General features: G+C 41.1%; 1 protein-coding gene across 1 annotated transcript in view; it reads left to right on the forward strand.

Annotated features, from left to right (window-relative positions):
- The window catches only part of RELN (reelin), a 306,076-nt gene that overhangs the window by 138,213 nt on the left and 154,368 nt on the right, over positions 1 to 13,495 (forward strand). Inside the window, exons 7-8 of the mRNA XM_067299475.1 lie at positions 4,953 to 5,049; positions 10,527 to 10,578. Coding sequence (XP_067155576.1) covers positions 4,953 to 5,049; positions 10,527 to 10,578 — 149 coding nt within the window. The remainder of the gene's footprint in view (positions 1 to 4,952; positions 5,050 to 10,526; positions 10,579 to 13,495) is intronic.

The following is a 13,495-nucleotide window of genomic DNA, read 5'->3' on the forward strand; positions in this document are numbered from 1 at the left end:
TTGGTCTGTGCCTTGGGAGAGAAAAGACCATGGAATGGCTGCATGAGGCCAGATATGGGTGGTATTTGGAAGAGGTCACAGGGTGCCTGTTTTTGTAACCCTCTTGCCTCCATGTAGCCTCAACAAAATTGCTGGAGAAGAGTATTAAAAAGGTGCTATATAACGACTAAAACAGGCCAGACAAGTCCATATCCAGAAAAAATATTCTGTTTAATCTTATGAGAAATTATTTAGAAATTATTTATTTCAAAAGGGAAGATTTTGCTGGCTGAAGTCCAGCAGCTCTCCTTCTCAACTTGATACCGTGCTTCATCTCAAAGCCCATCAGCACTCCAAACAGCAATCACTTACAAAAGAAATACTTTTCAAAGATGACATAAAGAAAAGCTGAGCATATAAAACCAATCAGTAAGAAACAGGTTCCATCACTTATTCATAGCCTATGAGAAATGAAGAGGTACAGTGATATTTCTAGCGGCAGAGGTGGATGAAAGCTTTGCGAAAGAAGAGAAAAGTCCTACAGGGTTTACCAAATTGCACTAAAACTGCAGGATTAAACTTCAGAAAGATTTATGTTTAAAAATCACTTGGCAGCTTGAGATATTTATCTTCTTTATAGTCCGGACGTCACAAAAGACATCAGTCAATATAATGTCCACAAACTAAGGTGCTGTAGAGGGAAACAAGATGACAAAAGGCAATAAGGAAACAGCAGATGTTTCCCCTTCAGCAAAGTGAAGAGCCATAACAGACAGAGGTGGGACTCTAAGCCAGAGATGAGAGCGATGGCAGTTCTTTGGAGAAGACATCTAGATGAATATGACACATGTCAACAGGGGCAGCGAGTACCAGCCATGAAGAGAAAGCTGAAGTGATTCTAATGTGCTAGGTAAAAACTTTAGACCAGGCAGATGAGAAAGAATGTAAAAAGCTGCACCTAACTGGGGCAATTAATACTGTCTTCTGTTTGTATGAATGGGAAAGGAATTAACTTCACTGTCTGCATCACAGGAGCGAATTGAATTGTTTCTAAACACATAATATGATGGAGATGATCTAGGAACAACTGATCAATTACCTTGCTGTTCATGCATTCCTGTCATGCTGCTGAGCAATTTATTGTCACAAGTAATACATTTCAAAGAGAGCACAAACGTTTGAATCAGGATTACCAGCAGTCATCCAATTAGAAGGAGAGTATTTCCAGATTTCCGGAACACTTCACGGTCATAGACCACATTACAGAAGTAGAACAGATGAACAGATGAATCACTATATATTCGTTGAAATGCGCGAATTACAAAATTAAAATATCTTGCGGATTACGTAGCCTGTCCATCTAAGAGTGTGTAAGTATTCCCCACGTATGAATAGGCAGAGTTTTCCTGCTATATTTGTCTCTCTCTGCATATTTCAAGAATTCAGGCAAATGTTCTGCTACAAAACCCCAAAATTTAGGGGCAGGTAATGAAAATAATGCTCATAAACCATCAGAATGCGATGGAAATCCCAAGTGCTCTTCTTCCTGTTCCTGTGTTCTTCAGCTGTCAGAGTTTAGGGATCAAGTGAAATTCAGATAGAGACGAAATCAAGTTTCACTTCTGTGCTTTCTCTTGAAGTACACTTTTGTTCACTTGCTCACTCTCTTCTTGTCCTATATTGAAAAATGAAATTGTGGGCCAACTGTGGCTCATATAAATAACTCGAATACTAATTTAATGAAGTCAATAAGAACTACATTACCTTATTTCAGGGTTTAATTCTTCTATGTACAACCAAAATACTAAATGCTATCCATGCAAATTGCTGAAGGACTTTATTGACATGTTCATACAGAAAAGAGTTTAAGGATTCGTTACAACTTCTCACTTTGTTTTGGGAAGTGGAACTGAAATTAACCTCAAGAATATCTCAAAATAAGGGCACAATTTTGAAGGTGGAAAAGAGACATTCGTCTTTGACCTCTGTAATGGACTTAGCCTTAAGAAAGCCAGCCCCGTGCTAAATTGACCCAGGGCCAACTGCAGAGCCCCAAAATAACAAGTGTAATAAATTATTCACCCCATCTGTGCATCAGAAAACCTAGCATCAATCACTCAGCGCAGCTTAACACTCACAAACCTGCAGGGTATTGTGTTCTGCACAGAGTTAACCCATTCTGCAAAAAGTTAGCCACACTTTACTGCCTGGAAAACTCCCCCAGGAGCAGGGGGAGTGGTAGCAAGCGCTGGCTCGCTGCAGGAAACAGACCGTGAGGTCACTCCATTTAGATAAATGTGCACTTCAGACATTCTTGTAGGCCTTGTTTCTACTCACTCCTGGGATTAGCAGCGCCCCATCCTCCCTCGCTCAGACCCTTTGACCGCAGAGCCCCTGGAAAGGCAGGATTCGGGGCTGCCCCCCGCGCGCTGGGTGCTGCTGCAGCTCACGTGCGGTGCCGCTGGGGTGGCAGCGTCTGCCGCAGCCTCGCGGGCAGCGCCGCTCGGGGACGAGGCCCCTGGCCCCGTCCTGCTGCTGCTCCAGTGCCCGGGGCGTGCTGGTGGGGTTCGGACGCTCACATATAGAATAATCCTGCTCTGAGCAGCGTACAGAAAGACTTACAGAGGTTTAACACAGCACAAATTAATGAAAAGACAAACAAGCGATATAAATTAGGAAAAGAGGTGAAAAAAACAAGGACGTTTGTACAGGAATTTCTATAAGACAGATCTGATGATCTATCATATATGTCTATCATATATGTTGACAACAAGTCATTATCTTCCTGGGATTTCTTGTAAGATATGTCATTGGAAAATTAACTGCCGAAGGAAAAGAGAGAAAAAAACAAAGCTTTGTAGACTATTAAACTACATCTGGGGTGTGAGTGTGCATTTTGGTGGCATGAAAAGTCAGAAAAGGTGGCCAAGTCTGAGGCACTCTGTGTGGGTGAAGCCAAAGAAAACACTGCCTGAACACCCCTTATGTAAGTCCAAAGTATGTCCATTATACCTAAAAGTCTAAAAATACCAGTTATCAAAGTCCAGGCAGAAAAGGTCTGGAGGGAGTTCACTGTTGCTTACAGTGGAGTTGTTTCAGGAACAAATGTCTATCTGTCCATTTGATGCTAAAATTCAGTTTTAGATGGCTCAGGACTTTGCTGTTGAGTCCAGGCTGAGGCAATTTGTCAGGGCGCTGGGAGCATCTCTAAGGTTTTTTGCAAATCTGCTCCTATGAAAAGCTGATACCCTGATCCTCAAGACTGAGGGAAAGGGGCCCCTTCGTGCTGTTCAACAGCCAGGCTGCATGTGAAGTCCTTCATATTAAATTAAGAAGCGTCAGGCTGGAAGAGAGGTGTAATTAATTAGCCCAGCAGCACTTACCTGACTCCTTGAGATTTTCTTCATACCTTTCCCCCCTACAATTTGGAAAGAGCAGCAACACTCTGTTGCCAGGAATACGGAATATGACAAATAGGAATAGACTGTTATTCATTAAGTAGCAGCAAGAAACGTGTTTAAAATTGTCGCTGGGAAGCATCTTATTGTTTGATATATATGTGACTTCTGAATGCTCTTCTTTCCTTTTGTCACCTCTATTTTGATGAGAGAAGTTGCCTAGTAACCGTATAAATGAGCTGCCAGTGCCGAGTTTGCTCCCTGTAATACGGAGGGAGGGAGCTTGCCCTTCGCGCCGTCACGCGGGACTCGCTTCCCGCGCGGCAGTAACGGAGCCAGGAGAGCTCATGAGGTGGCCACGCACCAGCCCGGACACACTTTTGCAAGGCCTCCCCCGCCGGGAACCCCCCGCGGATGGCGAACTGCAGATGTTGCCGGTGCCGAGCCCCCTCTTCGTGCCCGGTTTCGGGTAGGCTCTCCAGTGAGCGGGCGGGTGGGCGCACAGGAAGGATCTCTGGGCAGGAGCCCAAACCCCGCCAGGGAGATGGGTCTCCTCGCTTTGAAGGCAGACGTTAGGTAGCAGAAGTCCTGCCTGCTGTGGTGCCACCTCCCCATCCTGTTCCTTGCCGTGGATCCACCCTTTTGGGTAAATAGCCCCACAGGCACGAGGGGGTCAAGGTTTCAAAACCTTCTGCAGTGTATCTACCTAGTCCCATTCGGAGGAGGCCGGCGTTGTCCTGAGGAGCCAAGAAGCTGTCCTGAGGCTTAGCCCTGTGCCAGATCCGCTCCGTCCCCTGCCAGCGGTGCCTGAGTGCAATAGGGGACAGAGGGCACTGTGGTTTTCAGGAGCTGCCGTCTATAGATGACGTGAAGCTTCATGGTTTTCTGTCCCAGCCTGAGCAGTTTGCTCTGTTCGTTTGCCTGGATGAGGTTTCTGCTATTGCTGAGGGAAGATGGTGGAGCCAGAGTTTCAGAGGAGATGGAAAGCTGGAGGCAATGACATGGTTGATGGCAGACCGCGATGCTGAGGGTTCGTGCCCAGTTGTTTCGAGGAGTTTTGCAAACTTGCAATGTTTCTGAATTACCTGTTGGAACTGTGATCTTAACTGTCATCACTGATTTATACTTCCAAACTGATCTTATCCACTTCTGAGCTGTTCTGTAAAATAACTCTACAATGATGGTTTTACATATGATAAATTAAATGTGTAATAAGGCTTTTAGAAGAACTGTAGCTTCAGGATATATTTTATATGCAAGAGTCCAACCTGGTTTCCCTTAGCCTGATGTTTTGCAGTCAGCAACCAGGGACACTCCTTTTGAGCATTGTGGGGGGACAGTGGGCAGCGAGCAAGTAAATATTCACATGGTCCTTTCCCAGGAGGCAGCTCTAGTACTCTAGTACATCATACATACAGTTGCTTGACCTTTAAATACAGCGTGGTGATAACAAAACAGTCCAATTCATCTGAGCACCAAAATTTAACAGTCTTATTTTATGGTTTACAAGCCTGATATCGTCTCAAATGTGCAGTTTCTATTTTCCATTTTGAATATGTTCTGTTCTTCCCGCAGGTCTGAATGTAGTAACTGTGAGGTTGGAGAGCAGTGTGGTGTAATTATGCACGGCAGTGCCGTCACTTTCTGTGAGCCATATGGTCCAAGAGAACTGGTAAGTGAATATTGGCTTGTCTGCATGGGACCTGGGACTGCAGGCTTTGAATTCAGACTGCATCAGCTGCAGAGATGTCAGTGCGCTTTGAAAGTTTGGTGTTCAGCAGAGCAGCTCTTAAGCAAGGCAATAATGCCATAGAGTAGCATCCCCGTGTTTTCAGCTATAGATGCTAACCTAAAATTATCACACTATTTTGCATGCCATTTATCTCTAGGAAAGGGAAAAGCTCTTGATCCAGCATGCATGCAAGTTATGTAAAATGTCTGTAAAAGACAGGCAAGGAAACAGAAGTGTGTTTTTCAGCTGGCACCATTCTCTTTTTCCTTCTGACAATGAAATAAAGACAAGGTTCATTTTTCTTCTCTTATTTAATTAGCTGTGTCCTGTTTTTTGTTTTTGCTGTTGACAAATGTTAATTTGGTTGTAAAACATCACTTGTGAATAATGCATCTTACAGACTTAAATGAAGCCTGGAGCAAGCACCTGCCAGTCTCAGAAAAGTGTATGTAACAAATTAAATCATGATGAAGGTGATAGTATTAATTTCATTTGGGTGTAGTCTGGTCATAAAATTACTGTAAGAAACAACATGGTGTAATTTGCATTAACTTGGGATCATCTGGGTGTGGAAAATGAATTGAAAGATACATAACCAATGCCCACATCCCACAGCTGACCCTAGGCACGTAGCTGCAAGGATACAAATAAAATGGTCGGGGGGTTGGGAAAGGACCGAAAAATTAAAAGACTGACTCAAAGCCTGTGTAATTCAAAATTAATTTTCATGTTCTCAAATCTTCTGAGTGGGGGGAGAGGTTGATTAGATTTTCTGAGCTATTTAAAGAGTGTACATGGGAGAGGGCCATAAAACAGAGGTGTGTTTTCGGCCCGGCATGTTCCCTTCATTTTGGACACTGCAAGTTCTTTTATCAGGATTACTTTTACAGTCTTAACTGAGACCAAAATTTCACAAATGCAGTGTAGTTATGGCTCATGTGGTGACTGGAAGTTATAAAGACATTTAAAACGACTTGATAGGTTTTATGTATACAGAATTTCAATCATTTCACTTATAGCCGACACCAGCAGGGGAATCCTGATAGTGATGCTAAATGGCCTCTCTGCTACTCTGAATCCTATTTGAATGTGCTATGCTTCATTAGCTGCCTTGAGAAAAGACGTATTGTTTTATATCCAGTGCAAAAATGAAGCCACACAACTTGGATATTTTCACCAATATTTTGCTCTTTTTCACTTGTGTTGTTGAGCATAGGCAACACTCCTTGAAAAACCATCTATTTACAATAGATAGCAAATCCAAAGTCCCAGATATGAAGATTTTAAAATGTCACTAATTAGCTGTCTTCTCCCTGCTGATATGTAATTTAGACTATCCTCAGTAATCGCAAATTGGCTTCAGAATCCAGAGTTGGACTGTATTTGTCATGTTACTGTGTGGTAATATAGCACTACCATAGCATCAGGAACTTGGAAAGATTTATTATGAAGCCAAAGTGGTGTGATTAAATAATCAGCTTACAAATCATCCTGCTTATGAACAGCTAGCAGCCTTATAATGAAAGTGTTTATAAATATTATGGCAATGTTGCAGGAAAATCAAATCCTTACGAAGGAGCATGCTAATGGTTTAACATTATGGACAATCACAGGACAGTGTTCAAGCTAGAGGTCTGACTTATTTTTATTTTTGAGTATAGACGTAGGTTTAAATTCCTGTTTTCCTAGATCTGGCTTGTTTCTGATTCCTAGTCGTGTTTCAACTACTGCAGAATAAATCTCTTCCTGCCACAAATTTTAAAACCTATTTCACTTCTCCAGTCTTTAGGTTTTTTATTCTGTCACCTTTACTGTTTGAGTCCCATTCTGTCCCTGCTTGAAATGGCTTTTGAAATCTCTGTTCCTGTTCGTGGCTCCATTATTGCTTTAAAATACTGAGTCAAGAAGAGTTGAATTTGCAAAATGTAGTAAATCAACAACAGCAACAGCTACTGGTTTGCTTCCTTGACCTTTCTCTCCTTTCTGACTCCCAGTAGCTGTCTGCTACTGCAGAGTTTTTTTAATGCCAGCTGTCTATGTTTGTTGGTGAGAATTTACCACTGGCAAAATCCTGGAAAGATTTATAGCTTCAGAGATGTTGCAAGCAGAAGAAAATAGCTACTTAAAACTCCTAAGCGCCCTAGAAAAAGTAGGTTTCCCTATCTGCAGTATCTGAACTTAGTAATCCTTTGCAGAACTTTCTATAAAGTTCTTAGTTAAGTTGTTTGGGTTTTTTCTTCCCTAAGATGTTAAAGGAATAAATCACGACACAGTCTCTGTTAATTCTATGTGAACATCTCTTCTGTGATATCTGATACATTTAATTTCTTGGTGATATGAGCCACTGAACATTGATAAAGGGTTTCATTTTTAAATTAGAACTTGCATAACATAATTAATTGCATGTAAACTAATATAATAGCTGCTCATAACTCAAGTCAGAAAGCACTTTATTATTTGGCATGATAAATGTGATACCTAATACTGAATCGATCCTGACGGAATGGACATAGATAGAGAAGTGAATGTATTTTCAAAGGAGTTATGTAAAAGCAGCTTCCCTAATTTTGTTTAAGAACTGAAATTGTCTATTAGGAATATTCTGGAGGGAGGAAAACTCTATTTTCAGTAACCATTATGCACAGATAATGCCAAATTTTCAGATAGTTTTTAAAGCTGTTGTTTGACATGATTGAGAAGCCTTTGGAATATGTCCTGCTGAATCTGTCTTAGTTTGCAGATCATTAAGAGCTGTGATAAATTTCCTAAATTTGCATGTGCCCTCCTAAGGCACATGTACTCTTGTTATCAGGCTATCTTCAGTGCATTTTGAGGAAGATCATGTTCGTTAACAGTCATAGGACGTTCCCCTCTGTATGTAATATGTAAGTACAAAACAAACAAAACACACCAAAAACTGCTGCCCAAACAAGCCATTTCCAGGACACCTTTCTTCCCTGTGGTGGAGCAGAGAAACCAAAGACCTGACTGATGTTAATTGTGCTTTTCACAGTTCTGCGGAAAGATGCTCAGCAGTGCACAGGGCACAAGAAACACTAGAACTTGCCCAGGGACCCATTTGCAGGTCTCAGTCGGTTATTGCAAAGGCATAATTGCACAGACACCTTAAGCCAGCACACACTGGTGCTGAAAGAAACCCTGTCCTCCCCCTTCTGCACCGTTTCCCATTCCAGCCTCCAGGAGGGAGAGCCTGTATCCACAGGAGCACCGGGGGATGCATGGCAAACCATGCCAGAAAATGAATCCAGGTTAAAACCCACTTGCAAAGGAAAAAGACAATTAGTTTAACTCAAAGCAGTTCTTCAAGCTGATGTAACGTGCATCCGCACAACTGCTTGTGTTAGCACCTGGAAGGGAGCGGAGGCAGAGCTGAGATCAGGGCTAGGGTTAGAGCCAGGGGAGCGCCGGGTTCCTCCTGGCGCAGGTAGCACCAGCCTCCTCAGGAAACTCCAGCCCGAGGTCCCCGAGGTCCACAGTGCTACCGTCTCTGCTGGGCATCCGTAGCTCCTCTTCTTCTCTGGCACAGGAGTCGATTACTCTGCAGGTGGAAGATGGACACAAGTCCAGGTGACTGGTGGAACCATGACTATAGTAGCAACACTGACCTATTTTCAACATCACATTAGGCATGCCCTGTTTATAAAGGGAGACTGCTAGAGTCAGTGCCCTCAGACTTTGTTTTTAACCTGTGATACCTCTGAGTCTTTTTCTCCCCGTTATTTTCCAATTCTGATGCCACTGCCCTATCATCTAAGAATTTATTAATCAGAATATACATTTGATTATGCACATACGTTCTGAATATACATTTGCAAAGACATGAAAATTCTTTTGAAAGTCTCCAAAGACAGAAAAGCCTATACAGGTAACTGAGAGACACCGTTTGTTCTGTGTCACTGTACTAATAAGTCAGAAAGCACTCATATTTAGGACTAGTTTTTGTTCTGTCATGCAGTAGTGCACAGGGCAGTGATGGAGTTCAGACATGAATGAGAGATATCTCCAGTTTCTCATGTTTCTCTACTTTTTTTCAAGAAAATAGTAGATAATTAAAGAGAGCAGGAATACCTGATAAGGGAAGAAACTGTGCTTTCACTGTGTGACTCAGGGAAGCTATGCAGTAATTGTACCGTGCATCATTACAAAATGTAGATCACAGACTTCTGGCCCAGCAGCACGTTTGAGGGAAGAGTCCGCTGCTGCTCTCACACAAAATGCAGTGAATTCTTGGTGTGCAGGGTCTAACTCAGAAGAACAACCCCATGGGCTTGAAATCTAGGCTGCAGGCATCACTGGCAGCAATATCAGATGAATTTAATTAGGATACTTGTTGTCACTGTTCTTCTAATCAGAAGACTTTTTTTATGCTAGTGTAAACTTACAGTCTGGCCTTTTTTCCTTTTCTCTTTTGATCTAATGCTGCCATTGTCTTTCATCTCGGACATTTTCCTTTCCTGGATCTAGTCTCTAAAACAGGTTTATAGTGGCAAATCATATCTTTTCCAGGTCTTCTTTTACTAATGCAAATGAACCAAACTTTGAGTCTCCCCTTTGTTTTTCTCTTTGCTCCTTTCATTAACAGTTGCAGTGGTATTTCAGCCCTTCAACAAAATAAATAGATCAGGCAGAGTTATTAGGCAGTGCTTCTGCCCTATTTGCTATGTAGTGGTATCATAAACTCCAACATTCAAAATGGATTGAAAAGAATTTTGAAATAATACGGTTAATGGGATATTACCTCTTTTGCAAAGAAGGGCGAAAGAAAGGCACCAAAGGAAGGCACCATGCTGAACATAGCGAGCTGCTCAGTACATTCTGTCCTGTTCCTAGGTCCTGATAGATGTCAACAGTGTGCGTCTACGAATACAAAATTTCATTGCATATGTTATGCAGTATCATCAAGTTTTTGTTTGCTTTACTGTTAAAGACTTAGATTCTATTATTCCATCTTAATTTTTTGTTTCATTATTTGAGGTCAATTTAATATTATTTTTATTATTTATGATTATTTTTGATTCTTGTTCTGTGTGAGAAGTAGGTGAAACCATTCTGTATATACGGATTTATAAGAAACTGGCAATAGTTTTTCTTTTTTTTTCTTAATCTTCTAAATACTGGTCAAGCACCAGTGCTTGAAATAAATGCTGGTTTTGAAGACATTAATATAGTGAAAGAAAAAAATTTTCCAGCTATGACATATGATGAGATATCAATAATCAAAATGACATAACAGAAATATCCATGACCACTCAACCTGAAAGGGCTGGAAATTAATAGTTTTATGCACTGGAGACCTAGGTATCCAGAGAACTTCCATGTTTTCAAAAAAAATGTGATAAATATATTGTTTTGGTGATCTAACACAACATCTCTGTTGTTTGGTTTTCTTCCTGCAGACCACCACTGGCCTTAACACAACTACTGCGTCTGTCCTTCAGTTTTCCCTTGGTAAGTTTACTGCACCCTTACACCCAAGAAAGTGCAAAAAGTCATTGCTGCAGTGGAAAATGACCCTCGGTTTTAAGCTTACCTTTCTGGCCAATGCTCCACATGACATGAGAGATTAAAGAAATCTTTTAAAAACTGCAGCACATTTATTCATCTCTTGATGATATATAGAACTCCAAAACTTTGGAAAGGAACAAATTCAGTGGATAGTCTGATGATGGGAGTTAAAGTCCTGGGGTTATTTTTTTGCACTTATTTTATAACCTAATGGATAGCATTGTAATGACTTGATCTTTCTTTGAATTTTGATTACTGTTTCTAAAAACTGAATTAGCAAAAGTGGGTTTTTCTTTTTTAACATTTTAAACCCTTGCTGTCTTCCAAGTTGCAGCTAGATAGTACTATTTTTAACACATGTATGCAAACAGAATAGCTAGGACAGACCACAACTAAATGCTATTTAGTTCATATGATTAACAACAAGTTTCTGTACTGTGTTACTTAAAGTACCTGCTATAAATTATTGCAGATTTTCAATGCAGTTGTGGCTTGGGCTGAGAGGCAAATTAGGAAAACAATTTCTTAGATCATATCTCAATGTAAAAAATATGAAGGAAAAATCCTTTTATGTTACAAATAGTTCAATAAAAAGCAAGCAAAGAATTTTGCCTTCTTCTTCCATGGACTTCTAGAAATGGATTTTCAAATTGTATTCTCGTTTTTTAAAAAGTGATTCTCCCAAAGTATCTCAGCAGAGGTGTGATTAAAGTTTGGAAATCTCAGTTGGGAACGAGAGCTATCAGTTAGAATGGCAAACCTCTAACAGCTTGCTTTTTTAATAGATCTAAAATCAGAATCCCATAAGGCTCAGAAATATGTCAGTTAAATTTGTTTTTACCCTAAGTTACTCATTTGATTTTCTATTTGATGTCATTACTTGTCACCCTGCAATTGATTGCATTGTAATCAGCTTGAAGAATTGGTATCTGTCTTTTTTTTTTTGAATTATTGTTTCTAATAAGTCAGCAAAATGTGTCCATTCTTAAACTGAATGACTGTGTAAATATTTGGCACTTTTAGCAAAAAACAGCCTGGTGATATTTTGCATTTTCATGCAGTCAGTGAAAGCAAATCAGCTCACTTGGTCTGGTAGGACAGGCCACTCACCCACAGAAGCTTTCCCAGCTTCTTGTAAAGCTGCGTGCTTCTGTCTTGCCATCCCACCCAGGCTGTAGCCAAGGACCCGTGACTTACAGTGCTGCAAGTTTGGGATGAAGAAGGAATTTTGCTTTTCAGAAAAATTTTCAAAAAATCTGATACGAGTTTTTTTCACAGTGACCCAGAGTAGTTAATAGCAGTGTAACTTGAATGGCTGGCAGGTGAGTGTTAGGTGTCACAGCTTTGCAGCTGGTGTCTACTGCAGCTGCACTGATGAAGGGTGCAGGCTGCCAGAAGTGTATAGGACTTACTTAAAATTTCACTGGTGGCCTTTGTACCTGCCAGTTGGGGAAGGCTGAAGAAAAAGAATAGGATGAGCAGGAAATACACTATATGGCATGATTATCATGATTATATGGTAAGAATTCTTTAATATGCACCAGTAGGAACAAGCAAAACCTCTGGTATGGTAAAGCAGGAGAAGGGAGGGTGCATGTCTGAGTAAATCAAATTTCAGCCTGAAGTTCAAAATGTATCACATTTCCCTGCCTAGGTTGGGCTTGAAGTACAGTGCAGATTAGTTTTGTAACTGATAAAAAATTGAGTGAGCCAGGGGAGACTGCTGCTGAACTCAGCAGTACTTGGCTTCAGCGTCATAAATCTAAACTAGATATTTGCCAGTTTCTGACTTATTCCCAAATGTCCAGTTTAATCATAAGCCTATTTAGAGATTCATTCAAGAGGACTGCCTTTTTTTAAAGAAAGTTTAGCACTTTCTGTCTACTTCTGAATAGCTTAAGCTATAATCTTTTGGGAGTACCTTTATATTAAGTTTGCGACCTAGCTTTGGCCACAACTCAAGTGCATATCCTTTGATTTCTCTTACCCCTAACTATCAACGGAATTTTGTATTTGCAGCTAGATACACAGGTGAGGACTGGGAAATGAAGCATAAAATGGTCCTGATTTCATCATACATCCCAGATCCTTTCAAACTATATGGTCAGGAAGGATAACACCCTCGTGAATTTTTCATCAGGTGATATTCTAAGTAGCTTCCTTAGTGTACCACCCGTGTGGTAGCCTTGCCCTTTGAAGGGCAATAAGGTTGAAAAGGAGAAGCACTGAGGATGAAGGCTTAATTAGGATGAAGAGGTAATGAGTAAGGCCTATTCAGCGCATAGGACAACATTAATGTGCAGCAGCCCTTCCAAATAAGAGCAGTTGTCGGCCGTGCTGCCTTCACTCTGAGCTGTGGGCAGCCAGTGGCACTGCCTTTGATCCGGGGCTCGGCGGTGGTTACGTGAATGCACTGTCTGCCCAAGCATGCAGAAAATTCCATTACTTCAGCTGTCTTAATCATCCAAGACTACATTTCTCCAAGACCAAACACTGACACGTGAAAGACAAAGTCTAGCAGCTTCCTTAATGCCCAACAGGATTGTTAACTGAGATATTTAAAGCAATACCTTTGGGCTGTCTCAGGCCAGAACTTCTAATTCAACAGTTTGGAGTTGCTGGATATTGCACAGATGCCTCTGGACTCAGCTGCCATACAACGTTAGTCTGATTTATTAGCTAAAATATTCTCTATTTCTCACCCAAAGCTCCAGCTTTTCCCCTTAGCTACATCCCTGAACTTCTGCAGAACCTGATCTGTCTTTCCCATGGGCCACTATGACGGAAGGTGACTCACAGTAATGAGAGATTAATGACAGAGCTAAACCTGCAAAGAAAGAGACCCCCAAAATCCCATAAG

The sequence above is a fragment of the Apteryx mantelli genome, chromosome 1 (assembly GCF_036417845.1).
Source record: "Apteryx mantelli isolate bAptMan1 chromosome 1, bAptMan1.hap1, whole genome shotgun sequence".
Taxonomy (NCBI): domain Eukaryota; kingdom Metazoa; phylum Chordata; class Aves; order Apterygiformes; family Apterygidae; genus Apteryx; species Apteryx mantelli.